The sequence below is a fragment of the Anastrepha obliqua genome, chromosome 3 (assembly GCF_027943255.1).
Source record: "Anastrepha obliqua isolate idAnaObli1 chromosome 3, idAnaObli1_1.0, whole genome shotgun sequence".
Classification (NCBI taxonomy): Eukaryota; Metazoa; Arthropoda; class Insecta; order Diptera; family Tephritidae; genus Anastrepha; species Anastrepha obliqua.
The window spans coordinates 143,131,256-143,151,989 of record NC_072894.1 but is presented as its reverse complement, the minus strand read 5'-3'; the positions used below and the strand labels follow the sequence as shown (position 1 = coordinate 143,151,989).

Here is a 20,734-nt window from a genome sequence, read left to right as displayed (position 1 = left end):
AAAAATCTAAAATTAAAGTACAGTATCTCGACATGTGTCCTGCAGCGTGTTAGCGAGTTTAAGGATCTTGGCGTTATCTTTGATAACAAATTCTCTTTTATAAACTCATATCTTTTCGATGTTGGGCTTCGTCAGACGGAACGCCACTAAGTTCTCTGATCCCTATACCATTAAGTTACTCTATACATCTTTTGTTAGATCTCATTTAGAATATGCTGTTTTTATTTGGAGACCTTGTACTCAGCAAGCTATCAATAGAATCGAACGTGTGCAAAAAATATTCCTCAAATATGTCCTTCGGTCTCTGAATTTTATTGATCCCATGCCATCATATTCTGCTCGTCTCATGCTTATAACTCTCAAGTCCTTAGAAATTCGTCTATACTGTGTCTGTCTTTTACTCAAAATATTATTACTGGAGTAATTGATGGTCCCTACTTGTTGGAAAGGATTCGATTTCATGTTCTCCAGCGATCTCTTAGGAACTTCTACCCTTTTTAGGGGGGAAACTTTAAAACTAAGTATGCCAGTAATGCTCCCATTACTCGTGCTTTACGGGAATTAAATTCAGTTCATAATGATGTTGTTCTCGATTTTTCGCTTTCAAGAGTTGCATTTTTAAATCTCTTGAATTCTATATTATAGTTGCTTTTAAATACATGTAATATATCCGTAGTTTAATCTAAGCAACTTTTGTATCATAGTCTGTAAAGATTGTATTTCATATACTTAAATAAGTAAATATACAAATATACAAAATCGCGTAAGAGGTTATCGCGCCAATTAAGAAGAAGAAGAGATCGTTTAAAGAACTGGGTGTAAACATAAGTTTTACAGGGTGAAAAAAATAAGTGTATACAACATTTTTTAATGGAAAAAATGTATCATTGATAGTAGCTCAAAACAAATTGTGAAATTTTAATAGACAATGTTTGAGTAACATTATCTTCAGCCAGTTTCGAAGTGGCCACCTTTAGCACGAATACACAAGCTCAAACGTTTCAAAAAATTTTGAGCTATAGGCCGTAGTTCGTCTACCGTTATGCGATCCCACTCTCGACGCAACGCTTGCTTCAGGGACTCCAAAGTTTTGTGGCGTTTTGCACAGGCCCTTGCTTCCAAAATCGACCATACGCTATAATCTAGCGGATTCAGATCCGGTGAGTAGGGTGGAAAAGCTTGGGATGTAATGAAAGAGGGGAAATTGGCTTTGCACTACTCTTGGGTTGTTTTTGCTCTGTTGGCGAATTTTGACGATGTTCAACAATCGACGAAGGTACAGGGGCTTCTGTAGACCAATTTTTTTGATGATTGTGAGCTTGTTCAACGGTAAACAGCTTCTCATCGGTAAAGACGATTTTTTCCCAGCCCGTACCTTGGAGGAAGCGACATTTTTCGAGTCTTACTTTCTTGTTTTCATCCGTGAGCAGCTGGCATTTTTGTAGTTTATAAGGTTTAAGTCCAAGTTCTTCTTTTGCTATTGTATAAGGGGAACTGATTCACAATTTACGCCTGTCTCACGAGCAATTTTCCTCATCGATACCATAGACTTTCGTTGAACTCTTTTTTTTTATGATTTTTCGGTTGTTGGAAGTGTTAACAGTTCATTTTCTTCCTCTTCCAGTAGGATCACCTTCATTACCAAACTCCTTAAATCGTTTGATTGCACGAGAAACCAATGATCGTGCAATTCCAAGCTTCCGTGCTATCACGTAGTTGCGTGCTCCTAGCTGATGCAGGACTATAATAGCTGAGCGACTACTTGATATCGTTACACAAAGTTTTTAAAAAGAGCTGGAACAGAAACGAATACTTTTTTTTGTACTTCAGAACACACAGAATAATCACAAAATAAGAGCATTCGCTAAAAAAATTTTACATTCATCTAATTGCACAGAGAAGTTTGTATATAGTTATTTTTTGTCACCCTGTAAAGTACATTTTCCCCCATCACCATATAGATTGGTTTAAGCACCAAATGAATCAGATAAACAAGGTAAACGCCACGTAGTTTTAACCATGGAAACTACATAAAGGCAACGGAGAAAAGAAAATATTCCATTGACCCGATTTACACGAGGAGACATCTGGAAGGGAGGCACTGGAAATTCTCTTTTGAAGTTTCATTCGCGTTCACACGGGCAAAAATGTTTCCGCGACATTTTGACATTTAACACTTTAGCATCGTCTGGTTCGGATGTATTCTAGCACGCGCTTACATGTAAAGCAGAGAGCGTTCGACAACAGTTTCTTAAATATATGAATGAAAAATGCAAACTGGTTAAATAATAAATAATTTGTTGTTTTTTTATTGAAATATATTTATAAATTCTTATACTTGAATAAAAAAAATTAAATTAAAAATACTTCATATGTAAATAATTAACTTAAAATTAACTTGAGTAACTAGAAATGCGAGGAAAATTAGAATTCAACATAAACATGCCCCATAATATATTTTAAATTATACCTACTTTACTAGCAAAAATAATCGTGCATTTCCCAAGCAGTGTTCGGATGTTTGTCATCTTTGTTATCTTCCGTTTGCTTGAAAACCAACACATAACTCAGAACCTTCTCCCACAAAAGAAGAAAACGAATGAAGCAACTATCAAAAATTGGAAAGATTGGAAATACGAATAAGAAGAACAAAGCGTGTCGCCGAGTACGGGAGACAAAATCCCTTCTCTCTTCCCCGACCGTCCTTCACCCCCGAACAAAATGTTTCCCTTCCAGATGTCTCCTCGTATAAATCGGGTCATTCAGGTGGCTAAAGAGAACTACTGTTGAAGAACCAGAAATACTCGTACACACAACTGTACAATCTGACACTTCAGGATCTCCGTATATGGAAATTACACAGAGAGTAACGCAGATAGTAATAATGATGTAAATTTATTGGTTCAAAGGAGAACAAATATTTAGTTTTTTAACTTCAATTTCATTTTATGTTTTTTGTATTTTTATACTTAGTATACCTACTTGCTTTTATAATGAAACAGACACCAAAAATATATTACTCAATCCTAAAACAGTAAAAGTACAAATTTTCAATGAAAGTCACTTGGCGTAAGTTTTAAGTAAAAATAAGGTATTGAAATAAAAACCTTAAACAAATTTTAATTTCACACCAAATATTATAGTTTTCGAATTTTTTTGTTTTCTTTATTTGATACTAAGTAGTTACATAAATGAATCAAACTATTTTTAATTAAATATTCGTATAAATGCGTAAGTGACGAATTTTCTTCACATTAAGAGTTTTTCCCAATTTAAGGATGACGTGAGCATTACGAAAAATTGTCAAAGTCAGGTATTTAAAGAAAACATTAAAATTTATTTATTTTTGAGTTGAAAAAAGGAAGACAAATAAAGGCAAAAACGAGACAAAAACTCAACTCCAAGTAGCGTTTATTTTGCCCTGCCAAAACCTTATTGATGCTCATCATATATTAATAATGCCCAAATATTCCTCAAAACCAAGAAAATACATTGTACCAGTTTGCTGGTAGCAATATGGGAGGTTGTGCTTATTACAATATTATTTTAGTTCATCGATGCAGTTTATTTGATTTGTTGATCCAAGTCGAAAATTGTGAAAGATAATCGCACGGAAATGTTCACGGTTTAGTTCCATTTTTTGTCGAGATTTTTGAAAGCCACTGTAAACAAAACTAACATGACTCACACATCAAACGGCAGGTGGCGCCTGACTATCACTGGAAGCTCCCAAGGCCACAAATATAATTAACAACCCACGTCTACTTACAAACAAAACAGATGGCGCTGTAGCAAAAAAGGCTAATCCGCGAGGCCAGTCAAGAGACAGTTAAAAAAGAAAAATAATATGTGTTTTAAGAGCAGACAAATTTTAAAAATATGTTGAACAATTATGAGCTCAACTTAAAAAATATGAAAATCTAAATTTCGATTGAAATATTTTGTTCCTGGTTCAACTAATCCTTAAAATTTCTTAACGTCTTAAGGCAGGGAAGCGTGGGAAGCGTCCACCTGGCGGGCTATATATACACTCTCTGCTTGAGATGGCTGCGACTTCATTCAAGTAACATACGCCAATCATTTCTACTGTTTTAAACAATTTAAATGTGATTTGAATTCTTGAGCTAAATTTATATAAGCGGATGGTTGGACTTCTATGCTTAGCTTTTGAGTCGCTTTTGAGAGAGTGCGCTGGGTTTGGAACCCGCCACGTAAAAATCCTTCCCAATGAAAACACAAACAAAGTCTCGGATGAGAACTTGCTATACTGATGACGACCCTGCATACGAACTAAGAACTATGATTTAAGGGTATGCAAATGGAATGTCCGGCAAGGAGGGAATTTTTGTCTCACAGTCGGAAAATTCAGCCTGCACAACGAAACATTTGGTAACGGACAGAGGCTGATCGACTTCGCTAGTGCCCGAAACATGATAGTCTGTAGCACCAAACTCCAGCACAAGAAGATGCACCAAGCTAAGCCAGATCGTACACAAACACAACTAATCGGAAATTGAGGTTGCTTGAATAATTTGTCGGGATAATTGGAGTTCTTATCTAGTTTTTTAACTCTCAAGTGTGTGCCTTTCTACGACCTATGAGGTTTTAAATTTCCGAAAAATATTATCGGAATCCAGATTTTTAATGTGATTTAGATAGCTAGTAATCCCAAAGCTCTCGAGATATTTAAAAATATGTCTTCATAAACTGTTTAACAGGCGAATCTTTTGAATTATACCTCATCTCCGTCTTTTTTTCCATAATTATATGCAATAATTCTTTTGAACAAGTGGTTACGGCATACATAAAGAGATTAATTAAAGCTTTATTTTATCCTTTTGATCACATTTGGTATGATGTCTTTATCCTAACCTCTAATTTAATTTAATTTTGATTTCATTTATTAAATTTTTTTTGAATTTATATGGTTTTTGTTAGCCAACCGTTATACAAAAAAAATAAGCTTTCCAAAAAAAGAGCAAAATTGGTTAAAATGTTTATGTACGTCATTTTGTCGCGGGGTGTATGCATGTACATACAAAAGTAAGTGATATTAGCAGCGTTAGTCATTTGTGGTAACCTAAACGGCTTAGCATAATTCCTTATATTGCAGTGCTTCTCCAATATTTGTGCATTTAATATAATTATTTAACATAAGAGTCAACACTACCAATAACTCCTGCTTTGCACTGTGTACCGAACGCATTATCAGGAGTGGAGCGCTGCCATTTGTGATTTACAAGTGAACAGCGCTATTACGTGGTCGTGTATGGTACAATCCAAAATCCAAAACCAAATTTTCAAAGAAATCGGTACAGCCGATCGCGAGCTTTGCGGACCGAAAAACACGGTTTTCAATATACATATACTTAGAGTAGTATAAATATATATTCAATATAATAAAATTTAACGATTAACTTCAGTTTTTTTAACAATTATCGTTTTCATATTACTATTTTTATGAACTTGCATGCACTGATAAATTAAAATAGCTGCACAACGCTCGCCCGTACTTTTTGTCTAGGGTAGAAAATGTTGCGTTGTATTGTGTCGTTGTGTCTTTGTTGGTGTTGTAAAATCATAGTAATATGTATTTTAGTAGCATGATCTTTTCTTCATTGCATCAATTAAGTTATCCTATTTATTGTATTTTCATATTTGCTGTGAAGCCGCATGCACTTCTCAATGCGATATTAAAATTTCGAATACCCCTGAAAAAGGAGAACTTTTAAGTGGACTAAGTTTCCAAAATGCGTTAGATTTATTAAACGGATGATTCAAGGGAGTATTGATTTCAAACAATTGTAGTAGTTTTTCATGGCTAACGATGAAAATGAGGAGAACATTACATTCACTTTTACTATAAACAATTCGCAATCACTTGGAATTCTACGATCAACTTATTTTTATGTGCCGAAAACACAGGATTGGACAGAAAGGATCAGTACGATAGCAAAAGAACTTATGAGATGGTACGTGGTGAAATCAGATACGTGGTCAAATCGAATAGTGCAACTATATCTTATCGCTCTTCAAGGATGACAAGGTCTTCTAAAACAAAAATAGTGTTCCACAATTCTCTATAAAATAAGAATTGCAGATTGCCCTTTGCCAATTGCCAATTGCCCTTTAGATTCGGTTAAGGGGGAGAGCACCCAATCGTTTAAGATAATAAATAACAATATTTAACTATTTCCTTCCTTTCCTATTCTGTGATTTTTAACAGCATTTACGCTCAAATAAAATTATAGTTCTGAAAACAAAAAAAAAAACATGTATGCTAATTGTGTTGTCATAGTGCAATTCTGAGATGATGTTACAAAATTATTATGATTTTACAAATATCAAATATTTTATTGTACAAAATTGAATGAATAACTGAGCACTTGTCATTTCAACTTGGAATTTTAATAATTATACTTCTATTTATTTTTATATTTATACTTATGCTTTATAATTTTACTGATACTTTTATTTATACTTATACTTGCAGTTATACTTACACTTACACTTGCTATGAATATAAATGTACACTAATGTTAACAGGTAACACATACTTATTGTGCATGTACACATGTATATATAAGCAACATCCTACATACATATCTATCTTGAACGGTATGGATTTTAAGGGTTTTCCGTATATATGATGCATTTATTTTTCTTTGGATATTAGGAAATAGCGTTTTATTTTGTATGTATATATGTACACAGATCTATTTATAATTAGTTGTCATATAGTAGGCTAATATAATAGCATTTTATATTTCGCACAATAAAAGTATACCCAGGAGGAACAAATCAATACCATTACCTATTGCATGCATTTACATTGTTCTCTTACTGCAATCTTACTATTTCGTACCATTCCAACCATACTTACTTCAATAGATACAATTCAGCACTCACCGATTCTTGAGGCTTTTAAAATTCACTTAATTATAATTAATATTTTTAATAGCTCGACACAAAAAATACAACAGTTTCAATAATAACTTACAAAAATTTCTTTGAGCTTCCTTCTATAGAATTAGAAACTTTTACGCAGACTCGGCATTTTCTGGGCTTTGATGAGCTTTTTTGCATACATATGTAAGTAACGATTTGTTATCCATATTAACCCTTAAAATGTAGAGTTCGCTTATATCTTCATTATATTAATTTAATAAAAATTTATTAGAAAAAAAACCATACACCAATCGTTTTTAATTGTATCAGCTAGAATAGAAGTAAAATTCAAAACCAATGAATTATTTAGTGTGTCATACATACACATGTACAATGAATAATTTTGTCCCTTAAAAATATGAGGAATCGTATGATTTTCGTTAATAAATAAAATTTATGGAGGAAAGTTTTGTTAAGCCCATTATAGTTTAAAATACATTAAATATGTGGATTTTTCTTAAAATAACATTTTTAATTACAAAATTTTTAATTACATCTTTCTCAAAATTAGTTGTTGTCTTGTATTTATAACAACTGACCATTGCTCAGTGTATGAGAGGGCATTAATAACGGTCATGTTATAACTGTCCTTAAGACACATTTTTAAAACAGCGCGTCTTACAAGAACGTATTTTTTGCGAAGATAGGTCGAATGTGGCCCAAAAGTATTACTTGTAAGTTTAAGAGCGATTACTACATTTGTATATTAGTTTTGGAAAAAAATAAATCCATTATTTTCATGGTATATGGCTGTAGTGATCGATATCTCGTAAAGTATCCATCAAACAATTTAAAGTTTAACCTCATTGTCAAGGTGACATTTCACGCTAAAAAATAGGTTACTGTGTAGCGAAAATATAAGCCAGGCCGCTGAAATTGTGAATGGTGTTTATGGTGCCACTAGTTACTCAAGGGGATGAACATATTCCTTTTGGGTAATTGAGTTTCGGTGGAAGTCAGATCTATCACCTCCACGTGGTGACGGCTGGAAACAATTGTGCATTGGAAGTGGGCGCGGCTTGTTTTTCAAACGGGTCGTAAGCCCTGTGCCTTTTGGGTGGTTTGCAGTCAGGGGGGTTTCCGACTGTTTGTATTTCTACGGAACTACCTCGATACCGGGCCTCCTCGTGGTATAACCATGACCTTGCCGTCGACCATTATGTTTCCCCTCCCTTTCATGAGATCACCATGTCTGCCACGGTGGACGGTGATCGTAAGAAACAGATGAAATCTCTCACAAATATAACTTCTATGGACAAGCAGTTCTGAAACGGAAAGGAAGCCATAGCTTCCACCCCCAAATCTGGTTCAAGCCAGATTTCTATCAGTACGACGAAAGCCTGGATAACCAAGACTAGTAAAAGTGTCAGTACATCTAACCCCTTACCCTTACAATACAATCTAGCCCATTTCGTACGACGGAAGCTAGCGCTGAGGAAATACCTGGCAACAGCAGAAGTGGCGGTGCAGCACTCACCGATCTTGGTGTAGAACCGGGCTTGGTAGATTTCATGCGGAATCTTTGAAGTGAATCTAGGAAAATTGGTACTCAGGAGTTTAATGAGTAGAGATACACCGCAAGGCGGATTCCTCTCACCGTTTTTATGGAACGCAGGTGTGAAAAAACTGCTGTTAATACTAGAATCGGTGGGTTGTGAGGTGATAGCTTACGCCGCTGATGCTGTTATTGCGGTCTCTGGTAAATTTGTATCTATCATACATTAAGAGGCCTAATACAAACTGCTCTAGATATACTGTCTAGGTGGGCAGAAAAATGTGGTCTAGGAGTCAATCCAGGACTAATTAAATATCTAATTGCATTAGCAGAAGTCAATTAGATTTCTAGTTGTAAAGGTGAACCAATTTTTTTTGCTAATGGCAACTAATTGCAATTAGTTTTACCATTGGAATAAAATATTTCAATTATCTAATGGGAATTAGTTGAACTCATTCTAATTGTTTGATGAATTAGAGAATATAAACCAATTGCATCAATTGCTAATTCTAATTGGAATTTAACATGTTTGTATGCAACCTATCTATTGAATTTGAAGATATTTGGTTATTTTTCTTTCATTCCGTTTTAAAGCATATACGAAGCAACGTGTTATCAGGCAGTTAGAGAAATACATAAAAATTAAATATTTATTTCATGAAGCAACGTGATTCCCTATAGGTTATGGGTACAGTCTACGTTTAAATATAAACTGCGTTAAATTTTGTAAGTGAAAACTATGGACAAAATAAGAAGGAATATAAAACCATTTGATGGTGAAAAGTATTCCATATGGAAGTTCCGCGTGCGGGCGCTTTTGGCCGAAATTGATGCGCTTCAAGTAATTGACGATGAGCCGCCGAAAGAAATACCTGAAAAATGGAAACAACTTGAGCGAAACGCAAAAAGCAAATTTTTAAGAATTTAGACGCCATTTATGAGCGAAAGAGTCTGGCATCGCAATTAGCTGCACGGAAGAAATTGCTCTCGCTAAAATTAAAAGAAGAAATTCCGCTTTTACAACACTTCAATGCATTTGATGATTTGGTAACGGAGTTGCTCGGATCCGGGGCGAAAATTGAAGAGGTGGATAAAGTATCTCATTTATCTCGTCTTACGACGCCATTATAACCGCCATTGAAACTTTAGCCGAAGATAAGTTAACATTGGCTTTCGTAAAAAACCGTTTGCTTGATCACGAATTAAAATTAAAAAATTACAGCAGAGATACGAGTGCAAAAGTATTGCAAGCAGTGAAAAATAATCAACAGAACGAAAACAAATTTAATAAAGTATACAATTTTAAAAATAAATATAAATCAAAGACTCATAAAAACATCAAGTGTCATCACTGTGGAAAAAAGGGACATATTAAAAGAAATTGTTTTATATACAAAAAAGATTTAAATAATCAAAATAATGAAAAATCTGGAACTGCTCAAGTTGCAACTATACAATCTGAAAGAGGATTTGCTTTTATGATGAGAAATGAGATGCCTAAAGAAAAATCAGGAAATGTGTCTTTCCTTTTAGACTCCGGTGCTTCTAACGTTTAATAAACGACATAAATATATTTTCTAGCTACATTAACCTAAGTTCACCGATTGAAATTGCTATTGCAAAGTGTGGAGAATACATCTATGCTACGAAAAAGGGGATAGTGAGACTTCGCAGCAGTTCGAAAAATGAAATTACAGTACAATCGTGATAGTCCGACATTTCTTAATCCGACACGTTCGGTAATCCGACAACCTCATAACGTCTATGGATGTAATTGGCATTATTTTATTTTGATCAGTCGTAGCAGAGCAGCAGAGGGGGATTGTGTTTTGTTTCCCGGTTACAACGTATTTGTCATTAAATTTGAACGACGCCAGTTCTCTCGCGATTTCTGACGGTGTTGATGTGATTTTTTTCTGTCTTTTCGTGTCATTAAATGGAACCTTCGGTAGTCTGGAATATTTGATAATCCGACAACGAGTCGGTCCCGTATGTGTCGGACTATCACGATTGGACTGTACTCTGAAAGACGTCCTATTTTGTGCCGATGTTCCCCAAAATTTGTTATCTGTGAAGAAAATGCAGGATTAAGGACTAACAAATTAAGGACTAACTAACAAAGTTTCATCCAGGAAGTGTCAATGTGAGTAAAAATGGTCAAGTACCAATGGTTGATTTTACACTATGTAATGTAAACAAAATTAGTGAATATCGTTTGTGGCATGAGAGGTTGGGACATATATAATAGTAAGAAAAAATTTGTTTGATGATGTTAACTTTTTAAGGAACGTACAACCAGATGATAACTTATGTGAGGCTTGTATAAATGGTAAATAAACAAGATTACCCTTCGCAAAATTTAAAAATAAAGATCACATAGACCGACCATTATTTGTAGTTCACTCTGACTTATGTGGTCCTATTACACCTTCTTCGATTGATGGAAAAAACTATTATGTTGTTTTCATTGATCAATATACGCATTATTGTGTGACTTATTTAATTACTTTCAAGTCGGACGTATTTGCTGTTTTCAGAGATTTTGTCACTAAAAGTGAGGTGAATTTCAATGTAAAGGTTGTTAATTTATACATTGACAATGGTAGAGAATATTTGTCGAATGAGATGCGAGATTATTGTGTTCAAAAAGGCATCAGTTATCATTTGACAGTACCACATACTCCACAATTAAATGGTGTGTCCGAAAGGATGATAAGAACAATAACAGAGAAAGCTCGTGCTATGGTAAATGGAGCACAGTTAGACAAAAGTTACTGGGGTGAAGCTGTGTTAACAGCGACTTTCCTAATTAATAGAACTCCAAGTAAAGCTCTAAAAGATAGTTCGAAAACGCCATATGAAATGTGGCACAAAAGAAAGCCTAATTTTAAATATTATATTTAAAAGTTTTCGGTTCGACGGTATACGTTCACAATAAAACAAAGAAACGAAAATTTGATGAGAAATCTTGGAAGGGTATACTTGTCGGGTATGAACCGAATGGTTACAAATTGTGGGATGTGGAAGCTGAAAAGTTTACGATAGCAAGAGATGTTATCGTAGATGAAACTAATATGAAAAATTCTAGGACTGTGTCGGGTCACAATTAAATGACTTCCCGTTTGGGAATGAAAGTATGAGAAATATTGACTTAAACTACCTGAATGAGAGTAAGGAAAGAAAGTTTGATGAACCTCAAGATAAGCAGCCTCGGGATGTGGTAATAAGTAAAGAGAATGCCGATCCAGTTGGTACTGGTGAAACTGTATCAGAGTACGAGGATACAGGTGGACACAATAATCAGTTAAGAAATTCGAAATTAAGTGACGGAATGTCTGAGATTGAAGTTAGGCGAAGTGATAGATCGAAAGACCGTCCACAGAGAAAATATACAGATGATTCATATTTATATAGTTGTGTAATGAATAGAGACACTTGTGTTAGCGCGACTCCAAATTCGTTTGAAGAAACAAAAACCAGGAGTGATAGGTCTCATTGGGAAAATGCAATAAAAGAAGAGCTCGGCTCACATTTTCAGAACAACACTTGGTCTCTTGTACAAAGGCCTGAAAATAAAAACATTGTCGATTGCAAATGGGTTTTTACTTTGAAGCATGATGAGTCAGGTAACCCGGTAAGGTATAAAGTCAGGCTTGTTGCTCGCGGCTTTACACAAGAATATTTGATCGATTATGATGAAACTTTTGCTCCAGTAGCTAGAATATCGAGCCTTCGCCTCATGTTAGTTTGAAGTTTTCGAGCAGTCACTAAAAGAAATCGGCTTCGTAAACTCAGCTGTTGATCGTTGCATCTATATTCTTAACAATAATAATATTCTGAAAAATATATATGTGCTACTAGCATTTCCCAATGGGCTTCGCACCACCATACATAAAATGTTTTTTTTTATATCGCAAGAAATTTTTCATATTAAACAAGTTTTCTTTATAGAACTCGTAAAATGTTTAAACAGTTGAATTAGTTGATTTTTTTCATTCAACATACTTTCTAAAGATGTCACAATAGCCTTTTCTGTACTTTTTTTAAATTTGATTGTGGTGGTCACCTATATACAGGTAAGGTGAAAGAGCCGATAAAAACTTGTAATTAAACTTTGATTCTTTAATTTCCATTTCAATTTTTTACGCTAAATAAATTATGCTAAAATAAATAAAGTTAAAAATGTTTTTCCAGTTCCTTGAATGCTCCAGTTTTTATTATATTTTCGTCCAAAATTAATTTTAACATAATACACTTACAACCACAACAGTACAACAGAAACGCTCATAAGCGGCTGTGTATTTGTTGTTGTTTTTCCCATACAGGCATTTCGTATGAGAGGAAACCATTACTCACATAAAATGTCATAACTCAAGAACGGCTGCACCGATTTCAATCAAACTACACACAAACCACCTCCTTAAAGATAGAAAAGAAACCTTTTTGTGCCAATCGGTTCGGCGGTTCTTGAGTTATAAGATTACCAAGGAAATGTAACTTCTTTTTATATATATAGATTATATGTTGATGACTTGGTAATAGCAACAGCAAATGATGAAACTATTATTAATTTTAAAGCTTATGTAATGACTAAATTTAAAATGACTGACTTACTTGAAATTCGACATTTTATTGGAATAAAAATTGAAAGGAAACATAAACAGTTAGAATTAAGTCAGTCAGCTTTTATTAGAAATGTTCTAAAGAAATTTAAAATGGAAGATTGTAAACCAGTTAGCACTCCACTTTCAAGTAAGCTCAATTATGAAGCATTAAACTCTGATAAAAAATATGATGTTTGGTGTTTGATTTACATTATGTTGTGTACACGGCCAGGTTTAAGTACATCCCTAAATATTTTGAGCCGATATAGCAATAAACAAAATAAAGAATTATGGCAGTGCCTCAAAAGGGTTCTAAGATACCTTGAAGGTACTGTAGATTTAAAACTTATCTATGTTAAGAATTTAAATTACAAAGACATGTTTATTGGTTATGTTGATTCTGATTGGGGTGGAAGTGAGAGCGACAGGAGAAGCAGAACTGGTTATTTGTTTAAGATATTCGAATCCTCTCTAATTTGCTGGAATACAAAGAAACAAACGTCAGTTGCAGCTTCATCTACTGAAGCTGAGTATATGGCACTGTTTGAGCCAGTTAGAGAAGCCCTATGGTTGGGGTCTTTACTGAAAAGTATGAAAATCGAGTTAGACAAAGCATTTAAAATATTCGAAGACAATCAGGGATGTATAAGCATAGCAAATAATCCCTCATGTCTCAAAAGATCAAAGCATATTGATATTAAATATCATTTTTCAAGGGAACAAATTGAAAATAAACTAATTACGATTGAGTATATTCCTACAGACAAACAACTCGCTGATATATTGACCAAACCACTACCTGCTGCACGTTTTTCTGACTTGAGAAGCCAGATGGGACTTGCTGACAAAAGCGAAGATTAGAATCATATTTGTAATAAGTAAATGGTCTGATTGGGTGTTTTCTGGGTTTTCCCCCAATCCTCGCAACAAATGTTGGACCATGATATTGTAACTCTCCAGAATTTAAGACTTGCTTCAATTACTATATTTTTTTTTTTTATTTTAAACTTTACTTATTGTAATAATCAATGTATTTTTGAGGAGGTGTGTTGAATTAATTCTTTCTTTTATTTCTCTTAAACTACATTAATAAGCAACACTGTGGGGTTAACGAACTGAAGCAAAAATACAATGATTAAAAAGAGAAGAAACTATAACACTTTATCTTCTGTTCTGCTCTTTTCATTGGTATATGCAACCTATCTATTGAATTTGAAGATATTTGGTTATTTTTCTTTCATTCCGTTTTAAAGCGTATACGAAGCAACGTGTTATCAGGCAGTTAGAGAAATAAATAAAAATTAAATATTTAAAACATAAAAAGTACAGTGTCATTATTTGATGAAGCAACGTGATTCCCTATAGACAAAAAGAAAATAGGCATTGTTATACATTTGTTTGAAATAAAAAAATTGAGCGACAGCATTTTGTAAGGTATACCTACAAGCATGGTTTGCATACAAGTTTTGATATTCAAAATAAATAAAAGAATAATTTTAACAAGCCCAAGATATCCTCCATATTTACATATTTTATCGGATAAAAAAGCATATTCGTATGTTACCGTAAGTATGTATATTTGGATCACGTATTGGCATATTGTTGTGACCGAATTGCTGTCTAACAAATGCAAAGGCAATTCTCAGTAAGTGTGTACACTTGATGCCCTATTGTATGTATGTCCGTACATACATATACATACATTCTCGACTCCCAGCAAAACTATGCTTATTAGTATACACATATGTATGTATGTACATACAACAGCAACGCCTTTCCCAAAGGAGTTATGGGCTGGCAGAACACTACAGGCTCCGCGAGAACTATAAAAAGAAGCGGAAACAATTAAAGAAAGTCATTAAAAGCAGCAAGGCAGCCAGCTTTAAATAACTGTGCCAGAATATGGACGAAAACCCGTGGTGTGATGGCTACAAACTCGTTATGGCCAAGGTCAAAGGAGGTAGAGGACAGGCGCCAACTTGCCCCATTCTTTTAGAAAAGATTGTACTGACACTCTTTCCAAAGCAAGACATGCAACCAAGCCAGACCCAGTTCCACGCAGCAGAAAATAGTGTCACAATCAGTGAAGCAGAGGTGATTTTGGCGACGGAAAGTTTCGGCAATGCTAAAGCTCCAGGACCTGACGGCATTCCGAACAAGGCGCTGAAGATCGCTATCAGGCGCAACGCAAAGCCATTTGCAGAACACTTCAACAAGTGTATAAATGAAGGCATGTTTCCGAAAGTATGGAAGAAGCAACAACTAGTCCTACTTCAGAAACCAAATAAGCCAGGGGGTGACCCAAGTTCTTATCGGTCACTCTGCATCATAGATACTATGGATAAAATCTTGGAGAAACTAATCTGCACGCGCCTGGAACAGCACCTGGAGAAAGTGCCGGCTGAACTATCCGAACATCAGTTTGGTTTCCGAAAAGGTCGTTCAACCATCGATGCCGTCAGGAGGATGACAAACATTGCAAGCAAGGCTATTGAGGGTGACAGGTGGATGCATGGTGATAAAGAATACTGTGCAGTTGTCACTCTGGATGTCAAGAACGCCTTCAACTCGGCATACTGGCCCCTATTATAAAGGCTCTTGAAGAGAAAAAAACTCCAGCATACTTAGTACGGGTTATAAACAGTTATCTGTCGGAAAGAGTACTTCTGTACAATACAGATGAAGGTCCAAAGAGATATGCAGTGACGGGCGGAGTACCGCAGGGTTCTGTACTGGGCCCGATGCTATGGAATGTATTATATGATGGGGTACTGCAACTCCCAATGCCGAGGGAAGTGCAAATAATAGGATACGCAGACGACATTGCGTTGACCATAGTCGCCAAAACAATCCCTCAGATTCAGAGTATCTGCAGCGAGGCAACAACAAAGGTCAAACAATGGTTAACGGCGGTTAAAGCAGTTCTCACGTTCAACGTCACAACACAGGCGGCACTAAGATATTTGGGTGTAATGATCGATGCTCGACTAAGCTACAGGGAGCACATTAAAAAAGCATGCGGAAAGGCAGCCATGGTGACGGCGGCACTGTCAAGAATTATGGTCAACATCGGTGGTCCTACTCAGAGTAGAAGAGCGCTCCTGGCTAAAGTCAACCAGTCTACACTCATGTATGCTGCACCCATATGGGGTAAAGCCCTGATACAGAAAACATACGCGAAGAAGGCGGAAATAGTTTTTAGACTTATTTCCCTTAGAGTTGCCTGTGCTTTCAGGACAGCGTCGTTTGAAGCAGTATGTGTCATATCGTTTATTATGCCACCAGATATAATGGCCTCTGAACTGGGTAGAGTGTGCGACAAAGCCCAAAGACTAAACAGGCGATTAACGGCGGAAGATCGTAAAGAAGAAAGACGGGGGAGCATAATTGAGTGGTCGATGGGACCTAGCGACAAAAGGGAGATGGACGCATAAACTTATCAGAAGCGTACAGGCTTGGGTTGAGAGAGGACATGGTGACACAGATTACTACCTCACACAGTTCCTGACGGGGCATGGATGCTATAGAGAGTATCTCCAAAGACTCGGCCACGAGGACGGAGCTGACTGCTCGTTCTGACGGTAGTGAGAACGTGGAACATGTCTTCTTCTCCTGCCCGAGATACGCATCTGAAAGAATGAGCATTGAAGAAATCATAAAAGAAAAAATAACCCATTGTAGATCACATGCTGCAGTCGAAGTTGGTGCGGGCCAAGATGAGAGAATGGTCCGCAAATGCGTTACAGGAACTGCGGAAAAAGGAATGGAAACGCAGTAAAGAAAGAATACTAAGAAGTAATGAAGGGTAGACGGAGAGAGAAATATAAATGAAGTGCCATAATGGCTAGCTGGGTCCTGCGACGCAATGCTTAAACGGCGGTACGGCAGGGCAAACTAAAGATACAGAGGTCGGAGTTAGGGTTTAGTAAGTAGGTGTACTGTTTCGCAAGTCCAGTTAAGTAGTAATACTAACTTTGCGTGGTCCCGAATGAGGTGCACCCTTAGCGATCAGTATGAATCGTGCATGCCGTCTATATTCACGGTATCTATGTAAGATTCCCCCTTCGGATTAAAAAAAAAATCCAAACCCCACCTTTAGGACGGGCATGATGAGAGACTTGTAGAGTGTTAGTTTTTCTCGTCGAGAGAGGACTTTATTACTCAATTGCCTATATAATCCAATGTACAATAACATTTGTTGGCAAGAGAGATTCTACGTTGGATTTTTAGGCTGACATTGTTATCGGTGTTAATGCTGGTTTCTAAGTAACCGAAATCTTTTACAATCTCGAGATCATAACTGTCAACAGTGACGTGGGTGCCTGTAAGCGAGTTCACCAACTCTTTGTTTGATGACAGGAAGTACTTCGTTTTGTCCTCGTTCACCACCAGACCTATTCGCTTTGCCTCTTTATCCAGTTTTTAAAACAAATAAGACTAATCCCGCGCTAACTGGCACAGATTGCAGGATCACCTTTCTTATGAATTGGGCAGAGGCCACTTAAATTCCAACCGGCAGGCACGTTTTCATCCGGCCATATTTTGCATAGAACTGATACATGCACCTATCCATCTCCTCGCCGCCATGTTTGAATAGCTCAGCCGGCAGTCCGTCAGCGCCCGTGACTTCCGAAACGACAATTCCGTGAACGATTAGGGTATCGGAATCTTTACATTCTCTGCGCAGCTGGTACTTTTTAACAGGTTCGATGGGTGTTCCCTCCATAATTTAAGTATGCTCTGGATATCAGTCACCAGACCACCGTCTTTGTTCTTAAATAAATGCACCCCGGTCTTGAAACCTTCTGTAAGCCGCCGAACTTTCTAGTAGAATTTCGGGCATTGTTCCTATTCGCCAGCATCTCAAGCTCCTTGCACTCACATATTTCGGCCTCTCGTTTCTTCCTCCTGATAATACGATCGCAGCGTGGCTCTATAGGTGGCCTCTTTTCTTTATGCGGCAGCATGAAGTTTCTCGTCATACCAACTGGTTTTTCGGACTCAGAATGTTCCACCACTGCTCGTGCATTTCGGATCCGAGAGTCGAGTAGCGAATCTTTTGGCTGTCTATTGCGATTGCAGCTTTCCGATGTTGAACATTCTTTGCGTAGTTAGATGTACGTTTTTACTGCACAGACGCGTGTGCGTACTTTAGTTGCTACAAGGTAATGATCCGAGTCAATGTTGGGTCTTCAGATCGTACGTACATCTAAAACACAAGAGGTGTGCATTCCATCTATCACAGCTACGTAGCTTGGTGTAGTTTTTATGATGGAATCTGGGCTGCCCCGGATGTCTGCCCCTTACCGGATGTTTTGTTGTGCAGGCTGAATTTTCCGCCTGTGGGACCTATCGGGACCACAATTTCCCCCTTGCCTACCCTAGCGTTAAAGTCTTTAAGCACGATTTTTGACGGAACGTTTCAGACGCTCAGAGAAGGAATCTTTGGTCGCATCGTTCTTCTCTTCCATCGGGCGCAAATGAGCGAGATGTTAAAAAATCGGGTTTTGATGCGGATTATTGCGAGACGTTCGTACACCGCAGTGAGCGACAGTACTTGGCAACGAAGTCTCTCTCACACAACAAATCCAACACCGAATTTGCGCTCCTTTACATGGCAGCTGTAGAAGACGTCGAAAGGTCCTCTGTTTTTCTTGCCTTGGCCACGTCCATCGCATTTCTTGAATGGCTATCCTGTGTTGCTTCGCCTTCACATTAGCTCGCATTCGAACGGGTGTTCGCAAGCTACCTAGAGGATACTTGGGCCGGAAGTTATGAGCTTCTTATACCATATGTAGAAAAATCGTGCTGGCCACTCCCAAGTGAATGGCACACGGTGACTTTCCCCACTTGCTTGAACTTCTACATATTTTATAGTATGTTTGCATATACTAACACATATTTGATAATTTTGAAGTGCAGAAACAAAGAAAAAATAACAACATGTATACCACAGATCAGCAAATCACAATGCGCACAACGCAACGCAATGCAACTGGTTATGGTTATGGCGAAAAATTAAAATTTGAATTCAAAGTGGAGTTACCTCACCACAACGCCATATCCTTAACCATAACTATATATTTATATTATCAATTATTGGTGCCGTATTTATAAGCAGCTGATATTTACATATACTATCACATTTGTGCAGTTCGAAGTACAGAAACTAAAGAAAAGGTGTCATAATTCCGTAGACATAACCATAACCATGGAGACCAATTGAATTTTGGTTTTTCGCGGTAACCATAACCATTTGCATGGTGCATTGTGATTGGTTGCATTGTTGTATGCTTGTTGTAATCCTTTTTTGAGTTTCTCTACTTTGAACTGCACAAATTTAATGATATGTATATGTCAATATCAGCTGCTTATGGCTATGGCACCATTAGTTGACGACATAAATCTCGTTGCGGTTAATACTATGGCTAAGATATGGCGCTACGGTTGTAGCAATCTACTGTGACCGTAATTCAATTTGTTTCTATGGTTATCGTTATGAATACCGAATTATGCAATGTCCCGTCTAATCGATTATAGTACTGCCCATATGTGTATGTTGGTTCGATCTGCAAATTTAGAGCGTTATGGTTATGGTACCTCTATTTTGGGCTATGATCAAATTATTTTGTCCTCTCATTCTATTTATTTAACCAACATAAACGGAGGCCCGTATTAGCGGACACGAAGAAAAAACGATCTACGATTCTACCGAACGGAATGGTGTTGGAAATTTATTTACATGGGACTCTCATTAGTTTCATTGTGTCAGCTAAAGCTGAAAACAGTGAACACCGCACGGAATCCCTTACCGCAGTCCCTTACCGTGCACAAAAACTCACCCCCGAGAACAACAGCGTATTTTTAATTACATATTTACACAATACATCGGTTTGTGTGTGTATGTGTTTGGTTGTATCTACACAATGTTGCCATTGATATTTTTGCTTACACACTTTTTCACACATCCGCGTTATCAGTTACAATTTTTCATTATTTAATAAACCAAAGCCAAAAACCAACAAATGCAACTAGTTCATTTATTTATAATTAACATTATTCAACAGTATTTTTAAGCTATTTTAACAAAAATTATCATTTTTCTAAGTTTATTTTGTAAATGATTTCGAAATGTACTGCTTGGCAACACTGTGTGGTGAGAGAGCAATCAGCTGTGTCGGTATTACGGGATTTTTTTAAGACTCGTGAAATAAAATCTACGGTACTACGATACGGAAGGAAGGAACTTTTCATTTACATGGGGTTCTCATTAGTTTGATCGGATCAGCTGTTCGGGATTGCGTTTACGGTTCCCACTGTTTTCAGCATAATACGGGTTTGCGTTTACGTTGGTGAGTGTGAGCACCTTAAGGAAGATTCGATACTTTTACCATCACTTTAAAATTGATTGAGAGCAACACCCATAGATGATATAGATCTATGGCAACACCGATCACTGAAGTTAATAAGGTATATGCTTAATATCTTTTGTACTGGTTTCAAATATAAGGTTTATTTGTTCGCTATTCCTAAAATGGTCAAAGTGTGGTATATGGATAAAGATCAAGATGATCAACGTTCAGAACACCATCGAAACCCGCCACAATATTTTTCCATAAAAGAGCTATATGAAAAAACCGGAGTTGAATACTTTTGTGTAAGTAAATACAAATCTACATATAATTTC

General features: G+C 36.5%; 2 protein-coding genes across 9 annotated transcripts in view; one reads left to right on the top strand and one right to left on the bottom strand.

The window, feature by feature from the left end:
* LOC129241733 (limbic system-associated membrane protein) overlaps window positions 1–20,734 on the bottom strand; it is a 92,149-nt gene that overhangs the window by 59,462 nt on the left and 11,953 nt on the right. The window contains exon 1 of one of the 7 annotated variants that reach the window (XM_054878222.1): window positions 7,001–7,070. The exons of 1 other annotated variant lie outside the window; for it this stretch is intronic. Coding sequence is in view for 1 of the 6 variants with exons in the window: in XM_054878216.1 (XP_054734191.1) it covers window positions 5,514–5,582 (69 nt within the window). In the remaining 5 variants the exon portion in view is untranslated. Of the gene's footprint in view, window positions 1–5,513; window positions 5,616–6,883; window positions 7,071–20,734 lie in introns of those variants that run through there. 5 more of the 7 variants (XM_054878220.1, XM_054878219.1, XM_054878225.1 and 2 more) reach the window with 5 other exon arrangements.
* The window catches only part of LOC129241734 (acireductone dioxygenase), a 54,544-nt gene continuing 54,282 nt past the window's right edge, over window positions 20,473–20,734 (top strand). Inside the window, exon 1 of one of the 2 annotated variants that reach the window (XM_054878227.1) lies at window positions 20,473–20,517. In XM_054878227.1, coding sequence (XP_054734202.1) covers window positions 20,488–20,517 — 30 coding nt within the window. In that variant the 5' untranslated portion in view covers window positions 20,473–20,487. The other variant, XM_054878226.1, reaches the window with a different exon arrangement.